We start from the raw sequence: 12,201 nt of genomic DNA, 5'->3' as shown, positions 1-12,201 counted from the left end.
ATCCAAAAACACCCTTGTCCATATCACATAACATTTCGAGACTCCAAAACGCTGCGGGGACAGAGTTCTGAATAGATGGCAGCACTTTTCAGCACCCAAGCAGAAGCCAACAAATGCTCCCTTCCGCCACACGATATGAAAATAATGGCACAAACGGATAATGTGACGTCAAAAGACAAAAGTGAACATACAACACCAGGTATTCGCTGGTCGTCACCGACCCAACTACTAATCCGGCCCTCATTGGCTTATCTATGGGAGAGCGAACGGGATCCCGAGTTTTCCAATGGGTATGGTCGTATGTGCCAATTTGACTGGTCAACATGGAATATGATCATACGGACGCTGGGAAAAGATGAATGCTATCGGCTCAATACAGACAGGCTTCGGTTATAAGGTAGTCACTTGCAAAAAGAGAATGATAGAAGCAATCCATTGAATCCGCATGTTATTACGGCTACAGCAGGATTTTACCATTACTTCAGGATAAGATGGTACATGTCTCCTATGTACTCGTCATCGTAATCTCCACCGCCCCATTCTGGCAAGTCGTTCTGCAGGCTTGATGTAGTGGCTGCGTTTTGCAAAGTTGACCGGCTCAAAATTGATGACACGATGGAACCTATCGACAGTTTGTTGGGAGCCAAAAGTTGCTGAAGTAAAGCCGGTTGAAACTTGGTGTCTACGATGTTCTTCAATCTTACCGATGATCTGAAGGGTACGGTCATGAGAATCTTCAGCCTGGGCCCCAACTCGTCGTCTTTGACGATGTCTCCAAGCCGCCGTATCGCCACCTCAAACCTTTGGAATATGTTGTTGTGGTCGACGTCGAACTTTGATACTCCGTCGATAACATAAATAGTCGTTTCGGCATCGAATTGACATACCAGATCACTGAGAAGGTCGCACAATATTCCCAAATCGTGATGCTCAAGTCCTCGGACGTAGCTCCTTCGGTCGAGGCAGCCTAGATCAAGGGAATTTCTCTTTATCAGAGCCAACAAAATCTGTGCTATAAGAGACCGGATCATCCCGGACGGTCCGTACCAGTCGTCATTATACGGCCTGGTATGCAGTTCGCAGTAGAACATGGCGAAGATGCTGTTTGGCTCGTGTTCACCCGGAACGAGACTCAAGTTGGCACAGAGAAGGGACATCGGGGAGATTGCATCCTGGGCCGACCCGGTATGCCCCCATCAACCAGGAGCATGTCGGGATGGTCCTGCTGCATCCATTCAAAGAACCTGTCTTCGTTGAGGGCGGTGTGCGCCCGGCTTTCGGCTCTGGGGTCGAACTGGGGAGTGTTCTGGAGAATATGTTGCAGGTTTCTTTGTCTCAAGACCAGCACGTTGAGATCAATGGCCGTATTCTGGGCTGGTATACGGTCCGGGAACAGGGCGCTTAGGATCTTGACGAGACGGTTTAGTGAAATCACCGCTCTGGAAGCTTCTTGTTGCACTGATGACTTTGGTACGATGACCGATTCTGTTTCCTGCTTCTCAATGAGCCATTCGATTCCGGTATTACTAATCTGGACCTCTGTTGACACAATTTCAGCCGTCTTACGTTGGTTTGCTTCGAAAAGGGGTACGCACTCTTCTGCTGCTCACGGAAACTGTCAACTAACATCAATTTGGCTTCATCTCTGCTCTGAGCGAGTGTAAGAATAAATTGCTGCGTGCTCTGCACTTGTTGGGGCATCAAATATGCTCCTCCTCGTCCATCTTGACTTTGGAGACGGTGTGTTTGATTTCGGCGGTGTTCCACCTAATGAAGTGGACCTCCTTCAACGATTTCTTCGTATCTCTCTAAATCTCCTTGACCACGGCGTCTCGACAATTTATAATTCCCTGGGAAAAGTTGTTTGCGGCTTCGGTGACACTCCTCAAGATGGATTGCGGGTCTCTCACTTGCTTGTCTCTCTTCGATCTCAAAGACCCTGTCCGGAGCAAAGGAGGCATTAGGCGCTTACCATACACAGGTGCCTTGTGATAGGTGGGCACCACTTACAACTCATATGCTTCCGAGTCATGACATGCGACAAGAGCTCTTGGATAGCGTCTACTGTAGATTCATATAGATATCCTGCCGCTCGGTAGACGCTAGGTTCCCCCTGAAAATAAATGCCTTTGGAGCTGATCACTTCGAGAAGCGTCGGGCTCAGCGCCAATGGCCTGTCTTTGGCGCCATGAATCAAGACATTGTTCGCAATAAAGGATCCGGCCTTTTCATGCTCCTCCTCAGTGTTCCTGACGTGGGGGAGACGGCAACCGCTGAGGCCGTAGCTTAAAGTAACGACAAACCATTGTTCACCATCACCTGCGGAGATCTGGGCCTCACCCCGGAAGCAGTGGACACGAAGCTGAAAGTTTTGTTCTGCTTCTTGATGAAGCCGATATATTTTTTTCGCGAGGAGAGAGACTTTTAACCTGATGAGAGTGCTCTTGTCTCTACTGAGTGCTGGGGGAAAACAGCTATCTACTTCTCGCTGGCACAATCAGAACGACTAACATCTGCCTGTTGCAGTCTTTCTCCGGGTTCTTGAATACTATAGCGACATCTTGTTCCTGACAACTAACAGGCAGGCACACTGGACGAAGCTTTCAAGTCTCGGATACACATCAGTGTATACTATGAGCCACTGTCTAGATATCAGACAGTCGAAATCTTCCGCGTCAACGTCAAAAAGCCAAGGGCGATAGAGGATGAAAAACAACACCAGCTCCAAGAAACGGGAATCAAGCATCCAAAACTCCGCATCAAAGCCAAGAGTATCATCGTATACGCCCAGCGTTACTTTGATGAGCATGCAGAGCCTCCTCATATTTGTTGGAATGGTCGGCAAATTCGCAACGCTTTTTAAATTGCTTCCTCATTATCACATTATAATATTCGCAAAAGCTGTTTCAGCGACCCCAACGTCGCCTCGGCTCAGACATAATGCCCTGTGCTTGACGATGTACAGTTTGACAAGGTTGGCGAGGCGATCGAGCGCTTTGGGAATTACATGGACCATACGAAGGCAATAATGGATGCGGACCAAGCAAGGCTAGAAGCCATCCGTGCTGATGAAATACGCAACGAGGACCTGACACCGAGGAAGCGGGGATACACATACTTTGGTGCCCCTGTCGTGCCGGCTTCTGCGTACGATCGGAGGTCTACGACAAGTTCGTACCAGAAGAGGCAGATAGATGCCTAACCCGGGATAGGCGTCGTCTCAATACTCGTCCCCTCATTCTGCTAGAAATACGACATCCAAGGTGAGAGGGGAGGGAGACGCTCAAGAGCAGCTCGAGAGGGGTGTTGGAACAGGACAGAGCGGCGGGCTGCGAGTACGTGAAGCTCTCTCAAGTACCCAGATGCGACCCTCGGATCGGGCCCCCGCTTCAGTTCGTGGAAATTTGATACAGGGAATGCCGAGAAGGCATGCGCCTCTACCACAACCTACCTACGAGGAGGGCTATAAAGGCTATAAGGAGGAAATGGAAGTTCGTGGTGCAAGAACTCGCACATATGATGAGCAACAGGCACAGCTTTTGGAGGAGGATGGTAATGATGTCGATGACTTCGATGACTTCGACGAAGCAGCCGCGCGGAACTCGCAAGCAGCGGAATACGAGGGCAAGGATGATGATTATGACGATTAGTAGACGGACCATGAGTGTGAAGGCATCGAGACAGTATATCTTCAAGAATGAAAAATACAACCTTCGCTATTTGGAACACACAAAGAGTATGCATGCTTACGGCCCAAGAGACGGGCTTTGTCACTTGTCAGATCAGCTTTGGGATGGTAAAAATCCACAGAGCGATTGTGAAGGTAGTGAAGCGGATGGCAACTTCGAAGGAAGATATGGTGGACCTAGGCAAAATCCTTTTGGCGGACGGCGTGATGGAAGTTGGCTTAGGTACTACCTCGCCGCCATCCGCCATAACATCGACCGCAAAAGGACTTGAAAAGGTGGTTCCTGCAGGGTAATACATCGGTTGAGAATTCCAACCGCCAACTGATTGATGGTTTGATGTTGAATGTGAGGTTGGAAGGCAGACGGTTCCATTCCCATTGCACCGGTCACCGTAAGGGACCTAGGTGGCCCGTGCCCAAGGTACCCGGTTACGCGCCGAGCTGTTCCTCTTCGCCTTAGGCCAGTAGAAACTTATCGCAACACTCAATGCTTAAACCCAGTCTGTCGCTCGACTTGAACATTTGCACCTCCCTTATCTTCCCACTCACTTTTGCTTGGAACTCGCCTACAAAATCGTAGACATGGCTTCCGGTCTTCCTGTAGCCACGTGCGTGTCATTGCACTTCGACACGTCGGGCCATTGGCTGACCTTTTGTGCCACAGGGTATACGTGCGAAACCTCGAGGAGCGCGCCAAAGTCGACCAGCTGAAGGAGGCGCTGCATCAGATCTTCTCCGACTACGGTAATGTAATTGACATTGTCGCAAAGACGAACCTCAAGGCAAAGGGGCAGGCTTTCGTCGTCTTTGACGATCCCGAGGCTGCGCGCAAGGCCATAGAGGAGGTTCAGGGATTCGAGCTGTTTGAGAAGCCCATGCAGTTGGCCCAGGCCCGGACCAGGAGCGACGCGACCGTCAAGTCAGTTGGCAACGATGACGAGTTTGAGCTTCACAAGCGCCGCCGCTTAGCCGAGAAGGGTACTTCTATTTTCCCGTCTACTCTGCCTTTCCTCTCCACCCAGACACAGAACGCTTGCTGACGTTTCCCTACAGACAAGAAGAAGGCTTTCGAGGCTGCCGAAGAGCAGAAGCGCCTCAAGAGACCCGGCCCCGGCGGCGCGGCGGCAACAGATGCCCGCCCCGCCAAGGCTGCGCGTGGAACTGGTCTCAAGTCTACCAACCCCTCCACTACAGCTGTTATTCCCGACGAATATCTGCCCCCGAACAAGATCCTCTTCGTGCAGAACTTGCCCGACGACTACGACATCGAGGCTGTCACCAGTATCTTTGGCCGCTTTGAAGGTTTCCGCGAGGTGAGATTAGTGCCTGGACGCCGTGGTATTGCCTTCGTAGAGTACGAGGGCGAACAGGGTGCTATTACGGCCAAGGAGAATACGGCTGGCATGGTGCTGGGGGACACGCACACAATCAAGGTCACGTACCAGCGCCAGTAAGGCGGCTGATGGAAATGAAGGCGGCACTATCCGCATACATCTCAATCATGTTAGCGTGTAGGGGGGGTAAATGTGTTCAGGGATGGATGGTACTAATGTTTACAACGAGTGCATACCCACGCAAGGCTAGTCTAACAGCACCACGACACATGCTTGATCGCCTCCTCTCAGTCCGTGCCACAAGGACTTCTTAGAAAATAACGTCGTTGTCTTCCTCCGCGGCGAGAAGGTCGCCGGGGCCTGACGTATCCCCCTGCTCTTCTGCTGCCCGCGCAGCCTTTTTGGCCTTAATCTCGGCGTCTGCGGCAGCAGTGTCTCTCTGTTTCTTTCCCGCAACCTGAGGTATACCGTTAGACACCGTCATCTAGTCCAATGGCTGGCTCTTTACGTACCTTTTTGAGTCTGTAAAACTCCTCTCTGTCCAGTTCGTCCAATTCCGAGTTAATGTCTGTAGTCAAAGTCAGATAGGTCTACCCAAGTCAGATAGACAACATACACTTGATGGTGTTCTCTGTCCTGGGAATGATAACGTGCTCGCTGGTGGAATAGTCAGTGGGATATCACCAAGATGATCTCGTATGCGTCTTACATGGCGTTTACTAAAAGATGTTAGTCAATGGCCGAGAGTACATATGGACTTGAATACATACCACGTCGATTGACGACCTTGATAACCTCATCCAAAATAACGAAAGCAGTCTTGGCCATGTTAGCGCTTCTGCAGTGTTCACGAGAGATGCAGCTGACGACGGCCTACCTGGAGACTGGCAAGCTCGACCAGAGCTTCGACAGCACGGGCATATGTCTCGCGACAACGCTGGACCTGCTGACCACCCTTGCCCAAACCCGTGAGGCCGAAATCGTTGTTTCCTTCAGTTACGTAGCTCTCGAAGGCCGGGAGCAAAACACCAGAAACGTTCTCCTGCTTAGTACGCACACGGAAGCGAGCTGACCGGGCCGACTCCTGGATCTGGTATCCGATATCACCACCCACGGCGTAAGTGACCTCGGCCAAGGAGAAGGAGGCAATCTGCATCACGCGTCCCATCTTTCTCTTCGCCTCATCGATACGTCTTGTAATCTCTGTCAGGGCGCAGTCACACCGGTCAGCGCATGTTCGTCTCGAACTGAAAGCGGCACTGCGAACCTCGGAATCGCCTGTATCGCGGGAACAAGTCAGTAAACCAAGTCATACTGCGAGATCCAGGCCGTTGAATACGTACTTGGTCAAGGCCTCGCTCTTTCTTTTCAACAGACTGTGGCCCGTTTCGGCTCCCTTGAGCTTTGCCTTCATGATTCCCAGCGACTGGCGCGTGGGAAACACCGCCTCTCGGTCCTACACAAATGCATCGACGTATTAGAAAGCTCCGAGGTCGAATCTGAGCAATGCAGGAGGGCATCGGCCTACAGGAGCACCCGACATGGTGTTGACTGGTCGAGATGGGAGATGATATAGGTGGAGTCGTAATCGAAGAGAGATCGGAGGGGAGGTTCGAGACGATCCGCACGGCAACGAAGGGCGGAGGCAAATGGGCGCAAGAGACGGTCGTTCACGATAGAGACGACAAGGAGGAGCTGTCGATGTTGTTAGGCGGCTTTTGGCTGCTGTTGCGTCAGTGCTCAGAGCCGGCTGAGCGATGGGACGCTTAGGTGGAAGTACCTACCTCAAGCGGTTCCCCCCAGAGATGGAGTCGGGTACCTGGTGCAGGTGGATCGCTGGCGATTAGCAGCCCACTGATAAAGCTCGAAGGTGGGCTCCCCTTATCCGCGCGCAAGAGACTCGCAGAAGCTAAAGCGGCGCTACAACGAGGTGCCTTAGGTCGGTTAGTATTCGAAAGGTACATTGCGATATCCTTGTATCGGTGGCTGGGACTTCCGCCCAACTTATTCCAATACCCGAGCGCCATCTCAAAAATCCAGGATGGGGCGCATGCAAGAAAAAGTACCTGGGTCAATTGGTCAACCTTGCCAGACTGTATCGTAAAGGAACGATCTGTCGCCTAGTTCACGCCATGATCATTTTTTGAAATCGCGCCCCTGGAAGCTGCAAATTCGTCCCCGACGCGACCTGCACACGGCGAAATAGCGCTCTCCGCGCTCGAGTTGCCAGTCTCTTGGTTACCCATGGCCTTTGGGCAAACGGCCTGAACCAAGATGCCTGCTACCACGCCTCTCACCGGCTCTCAGAGGCGGCCGGAACTACACCTCGTTGTATGCGCTGCCTATTCTCCTAACTGCCCCCTGCGTCCTATCAACATTGAGCATAGAAGCTAACGGTTTGCGACAGAGCCATGAGGACTCGGTATACGAACAGGACATCCTGCGAAACCCTGGAAGCATCAAGCCGTGGCTTGCCTACATTCAGTTCAAGTCTCAACATGGAACCGTACACGAACGCGCTTTCGTGCTCGAGCGAGCTTGTCTTCAACTCCCACGGTCTTACAAGCTATGGAAGATGGTATGTTGCGACGAGCCCTCCAGCTAGCCGGACTGCCGCCGGTGATTGCTAACTATACACGTAGTATCTTGCCTTTCGCACCAAACACGTTTCGAAGCTAAATGCTGCCGTTTTCCCCGCCGAGTACCGAAAGGTCAATGCCTTGTTCGAGCGCGCGCTCATTCTACTGAACAAGATGCCTCGCATCTGGGAGCTGTACCTGAAGTTCTTGGTTCAGCAGCCGCTGGTTACGACCACCCGACGCACCTTCGATCGAGCCCTTCGCGCCCTTCCGCTTACCCAGCACAACCGAATCTGGGCCCTCTACAAGCCATTCATCAACTCCGCCGCAGGAATCAGCGCCGTCAAGGTGTGGCGCCGCTACATGCAAATACACCCCGAGGACGCCGAAGATTTTATCGAGCTCCTTGTGCAGGTCGGCTTCTACACCGAAGCCATCAAGAAGTACATGGACCTTCTCAACAACCCGCGTTTCACTAGCAAGCAAGGGAAAGGGCACTATGAACTGTGGAGCGAAATGGTGGATTTGATGGTCGAACACGCGGCGGAGATCGAGACCGGCCACGAAACGGGGATTGACGTTGACAGGATCGTCAGGAGCGGCATTGTCCGGTTCGCCGATCAACGAGGGAAACTATGGTGCGGCCTGGCGACTTACTGGATCCGACGAGGCAGCTTTGAGCGCGCTAGAGATGTGCTCGAGGAAGCTATCACTACGGTCATGACGGTCAGGGACTTCACGCTTGTTTTCGATTCTTATACCGAGTTTGAAGAGTCCATCATTGGAGCTCTCATGGAGGTGGCATCGGAACGCGCCGACAACGGTATTGTGGACGAGGAGGCAGATTTCGAACTCGACATACGGATGATGCGGTTCGAACAGCTCATGGACAGACGGCCATTCCTTCTCAACGACGTAGTCCTGCGACAAAACCCCAACAACGTGTCGGAATGGGAGAAAAGAGTAGCTCTCTGGGGCGACAACCATCTCGAAGTCGTGCAGACATACACAGCCGCCATCGCCACGATACAACCGAAGAAGGCTGTCGGACCCTTCCATCAACTCTGGGCCAACTACGCCAAGTTCTACGAGCGCGGTGGTGACATACGCAATGCGCGCATCATCATGGAGAAGGCTGTCAAAGTCCCGTTCAAGTCCGTCGCGGAACTGGCAGATATGTGGATTGAGTGGGCTGAGATGGAGTTGAGAAACGAGAACTTTGACGATGCCGTGCGAATTATGGCCAAGGCCGTACAGGCGCCGAAGAGATCCACAGTCGACTACTTTGACGAGACGCTATCGCCGCAGCAGCGTGTGCATAAGAGCTGGAAGCTTTGGAGTTTCTATGTGGACCTCGTGGAAAGCGTCAGCTCTGTGGAGGACACACGAAAGGTCTACGAGCGCATCTTTGAGCTGCGGATCGCGACACCGCAGACAGTAGTCAACTATGCAAATCTGCTGGAGGAGCACCAGTACTACGAAGAGTCGTTCAAAGTCTACGAGCGCGGCCTGGATCTCTTCAGCTACCCGGTCGCCTTTGAGCTGTGGAATCTGTACCTCACAAAGGCTGTTGATCGCAAGATCGGTATCGAGCGTCTGCGCGACCTCTTTGAACAGGCCATTGAAGACTGCCCGCCCAAATTTGCCAAGGTCATCTACCTCATGTACGGTAACTTGGAAGAGGAGCGGGGCCTCGCGCGGCACGCTATGCGCATCTACGAACGCGCAACGCGTGCGGTTGCGGATGAGGATCGGGCAGACATGTTCAACTTCTACATCACCAAGTCGGCATCCAACTTTGGCCTGCCATCGACGAGGCCGATTTACGAAAAAGCCATTTCCACTCTACCCGACAACGAAGCACGGGATATGTGCTTAAAGTTTGCCGACATGGAGAAGCGCCTTGGCGAGATCGATCGGGCAAGGGCTATTTACGGTCATGCGTCGCAGTTCTGTGATCCACGCACCAGCCCAGCTTTCTGGACCAAGTGGGAGTCGTTCGAGGTGCAGCATGGCAACGAGGATACGTTCAAGGAAATGCTCCGTATTAAGCGAAGCGTGCAGGCGCAGTACAATACGGACGTCAACTTTATCGCGTCGCAGGCCCTTGCGCGTAGTCAGCGGAGACCGGAGGACTCGGGCGATGCCGAGGTGGACGATGCCATGGCGGCACTTGAGCGACAGGCGAGAGCACCGGCCGGGTTTGTGGCTGCCAGCGACGCTACCAAAATGGGCAGCACACTGGAAGCACCGGCGGTGGCGGCGAACCCGGATGCTATCGACATTGACGACCTTGACGAGTAACATGTATCAATTTCTCCGGCCTGGCGGTGGTTGGCTAGTTTTAGGTAATAGCATACAGACAGCAGGACCCCTACAATATTTTCCCATTCCCGGTCCTCCCAACTCAGTTCGGTTCATTCCCCAATGCTCGTCCTTCCCTAGTCTCGCTGATCTGGTCTGCAGCCTCACATGGGGTGGTCTGATAAGGCGTATTGCTCGATGTAGCGAGGGTGGGAGATCGAAATACAATTGAATCAGTGACTACTTCGCAGGCGTCTTGGTATAGCCCTTCTCAGTATGCTTGTCATGGAACCCCGAGGCATAGTTGCGGTCAACGTGACCATCGCGGGAGCCTGGCGTGGCGTAAATGGAACCCTTGCGCTTTTGGAAGCGGCTCGGGGGCACCTTGGATGCGTCTAGTAGATGAAGCACCTCAGTTAGCACCCAAAGGATATGCGGGCTTCAAAGCAATTAGACGGGACTCACCCCATTCGTCGGTGCTGGCTCTACGATCTGTGGGCGAGGATGAGAGTGCAACGGCGGGTTCTCCGTCGAGTGCAACTGGTGAGCTACCAACCTCGGTCGGGATGCTCTGAGTTCTATCTTGTTCGTCTGGAAAGGGCACGTCAGCAAGATTCACATGCGCGGGGGGGGGGGGGGGGGGGGCTTACTTGACATGGTGATGGTTGATGTACTGGATGTGATGAGTGTAGGTTTGCTCAGTGGCAGGTCTCACAACGAGTTCAGGAGATAAGATGCGTGGGGTTGTGGCTGATGGAGACACTGTTCGAGGGTATCGTGATGTCGCTGGTTAGGTGACCGAGTGGGGAAGCTGAGCAAAGGAATGGAGAAGGGAACATGAGAGGGGGAAAGACGTGAGTTTATGAAGGCCCAGGCCTCGCGATTGCCCTTCTTAACAGCCCGTGGTTGGGTAGCATGGATGAGTCGTAGAGGGTGGGTGCTACTGATGGCATTGGAGGGCAAGGTGAGGGAGGAGCAGAGGTAGCTAATGAAGCTGGCGGGCGTTGATGTCAACGAAGGCGGAGGCGAGGCAAGTACTTGGCGATGGGGGTGTACGGCGAGAGCACATGGAGGTCAAAGTAAGGTAGGTTCGGGTGATAACTCACTCCGGGTGGTCAGCTGCCAGTTGCACACTATTGATCCCCAGGCCTCCAATTTGTTCATGGAGGGAAGTATGAGTTCACATTATCCTACCTGAGAAGCGAAGGCGCTTTGGCTTAATGAACCTGTCGATCATCTACGTGCTAAGGTTGAGGCTGGGTCGACGTGTGATGCATATCACTGAGTTGAGTGCGCCCGGACCAAGCTTTCAAGGGCCTCTATACACACAGATCTATGTGCCAAGACCGCCGTGGCTGCAGCGAGAGAGAACCTGAATAGAGCCAAGAAATCACGTAGGTATCAGGATACATGAGGGTGGGCATGAAATACATGATGTTGCAATCTACGCATTGGAGGGATACGTGCCATGTTGCGTATCGCAGCTCGCCTCGCTTACCTTGTCTTCGAAGATCATTTTGCCGAGCTGGCTTGAAGGCTAACAGCGGCATACTTCAAGAAGAAGAGGTGTTCATCTTTCAGAGCACACGGGAGGTCAGGTTTATGTGAGGCAGCACCTGTGGAATGATGAGACGACACTTCGTTGACAGCCACCTCGTAGATATGTGGGGTGCCTCAACGGGGGAAGCCATAAAGAGCAAGAGCAGACTGCAGCTCAGCTTGAAACTACGCGTCAGGGTGAGGCGACACGTTCAGGAAGGTCGTCAAGGTTGTATGTATCTGAAAGTACCTAAGCAGGCGCGCGGTACATTCTTCTTTCTATCTATTAACGCGGGGAAGGTGACGAGGATCTGCCATCGCCGTTGACGTCACACGCCTTTCGTGACGAATGAAAGGAGACCGCGACCACCCCCAGAGCTAACGGCTCACACCCCACATTCTGTATTAGTGCCTCGCAGTTTTGCTCGAGCAGAAGAAAGTACTGCATGAGCAGTGGTAGTGCAAAGGTATACCTTATCTTCCTCTACCAATGAGCAGACTGTTCCAACTCTATCCCGACACAAGCCTCCAACCACAGCAACACAAGTCAACCAGTATTCTGGGAACTGCGGGGGAGGTTCCTATCTTTCCCTTTTCGGAAGGCCCCCCCCCTCTGCAACGCCTTCCCCTTCCCCGGCTCCCTCCCTTGACTGGGAACCCTGGACTACAATCCGCACAAAAGTTGGGCGATCCGGCAACCCCCTAGATGACATGTCGGGATCAAAGGCCAAGGCCTTAGATGGGCTAGATAAGATCG

General features: G+C 52.8%; 6 protein-coding genes across 6 annotated transcripts; 3 read left to right on the top strand and 3 right to left on the bottom strand.

Moving 5' to 3' along the window:
• Positions 1-423: 423 nt before the first annotated feature.
• BDP55DRAFT_747318 (uncharacterized protein) lies at positions 424-2,136 on the bottom strand. The gene is made up of 3 exons (XM_060580571.1): positions 1,596-2,136; positions 1,245-1,575; positions 424-1,065 (listed from the first exon to the last, which is right to left on the bottom strand). Exons 1-3 carry the CDS (start codon positions 1,699-1,701, stop codon positions 477-479), a joined length of 1,026 nt encoding a protein of 341 aa, XP_060427703.1. The 5' UTR covers positions 1,702-2,136; the 3' UTR covers positions 424-476.
• An 892-nt stretch (positions 2,137-3,028) lies between these two features.
• Positions 3,029-3,681, top strand: BDP55DRAFT_716933 (uncharacterized protein; the record flags this gene model as incomplete). Its single annotated transcript, XM_060578358.1, has 2 exons — positions 3,029-3,147; positions 3,248-3,681. 2 exons carry the CDS (start codon positions 3,029-3,031, stop codon positions 3,648-3,650), a joined length of 522 nt encoding a protein of 173 aa, XP_060427702.1. The 3' UTR covers positions 3,651-3,681.
• Positions 3,682-4,270: 589 nt separating this feature from the next.
• BDP55DRAFT_633650 (U1 small nuclear ribonucleoprotein A) lies at positions 4,271-5,142 on the top strand (the record flags this gene model as incomplete). The annotated part of the gene is made up of 3 exons (XM_060572584.1): positions 4,271-4,296; positions 4,353-4,666; positions 4,742-5,142. The coding sequence occupies 3 exons, from the start codon at positions 4,271-4,273 to the stop codon at positions 5,140-5,142; spliced, it is 741 nt and encodes a 246-aa protein (XP_060427701.1).
• A 190-nt stretch (positions 5,143-5,332) lies between these two features.
• On the bottom strand, positions 5,333-6,565 carry BDP55DRAFT_730194 (ATP synthase subunit D; the record flags this gene model as incomplete). Its single annotated transcript, XM_060579661.1, has 9 exons — positions 5,333-5,479; positions 5,535-5,590; positions 5,639-5,679; positions 5,732-5,741; positions 5,793-5,841; positions 5,900-6,225; positions 6,290-6,300; positions 6,366-6,478; positions 6,551-6,565. The coding sequence occupies 9 exons, from the start codon at positions 6,563-6,565 to the stop codon at positions 5,333-5,335; spliced, it is 768 nt and encodes a 255-aa protein (XP_060427700.1).
• A 731-nt stretch (positions 6,566-7,296) lies between these two features.
• On the top strand, positions 7,297-9,905 carry BDP55DRAFT_730193 (pre-mRNA-splicing factor SYF1; the record flags this gene model as incomplete). The annotated part of the gene is made up of 3 exons (XM_060579660.1): positions 7,297-7,353; positions 7,430-7,600; positions 7,665-9,905. 3 exons carry the CDS (start codon positions 7,297-7,299, stop codon positions 9,903-9,905), a joined length of 2,469 nt encoding a protein of 822 aa, XP_060427699.1.
• A 240-nt stretch (positions 9,906-10,145) lies between these two features.
• Positions 10,146-10,562, bottom strand: BDP55DRAFT_730192 (uncharacterized protein; the record flags this gene model as incomplete). The annotated part of the gene is made up of 3 exons (XM_060579659.1): positions 10,146-10,300; positions 10,371-10,496; positions 10,556-10,562. 3 exons carry the CDS (start codon positions 10,560-10,562, stop codon positions 10,146-10,148), a joined length of 288 nt encoding a protein of 95 aa, XP_060427698.1.
• Positions 10,563-12,201: the final 1,639 nt, after the last annotated feature.

The sequence above is a fragment of the Colletotrichum godetiae genome (assembly GCF_030913485.1).
Source record: "Colletotrichum godetiae strain CBS 193.32 chromosome Unknown BDP55scaffold_29, whole genome shotgun sequence".
In the NCBI taxonomy this organism is placed as follows: domain Eukaryota; kingdom Fungi; phylum Ascomycota; class Sordariomycetes; order Glomerellales; family Glomerellaceae; genus Colletotrichum; species Colletotrichum godetiae.
The sequence above is the reverse complement of the archived record's forward strand: the minus strand, read 5'-3'. Positions and strand labels throughout refer to the sequence as shown.

What these genes read in the sequence shown, in the direction of transcription:
- BDP55DRAFT_747318 (XM_060580571.1), bottom strand. Translation starts at nt 1,701, where the DNA reads ATGCCCCAACAAGTGCAGAGCACGCAGCAATTTATTCTTACACTCGCT. An exon ending in ACCGCCCTCAACGAAGACAG is followed by an intron (nt 1,066 to 1,244) that starts GTTCTTTGAATG and finishes ACTGCATACCAG; the next exon opens with GCCGTATAATGACGACTGGT.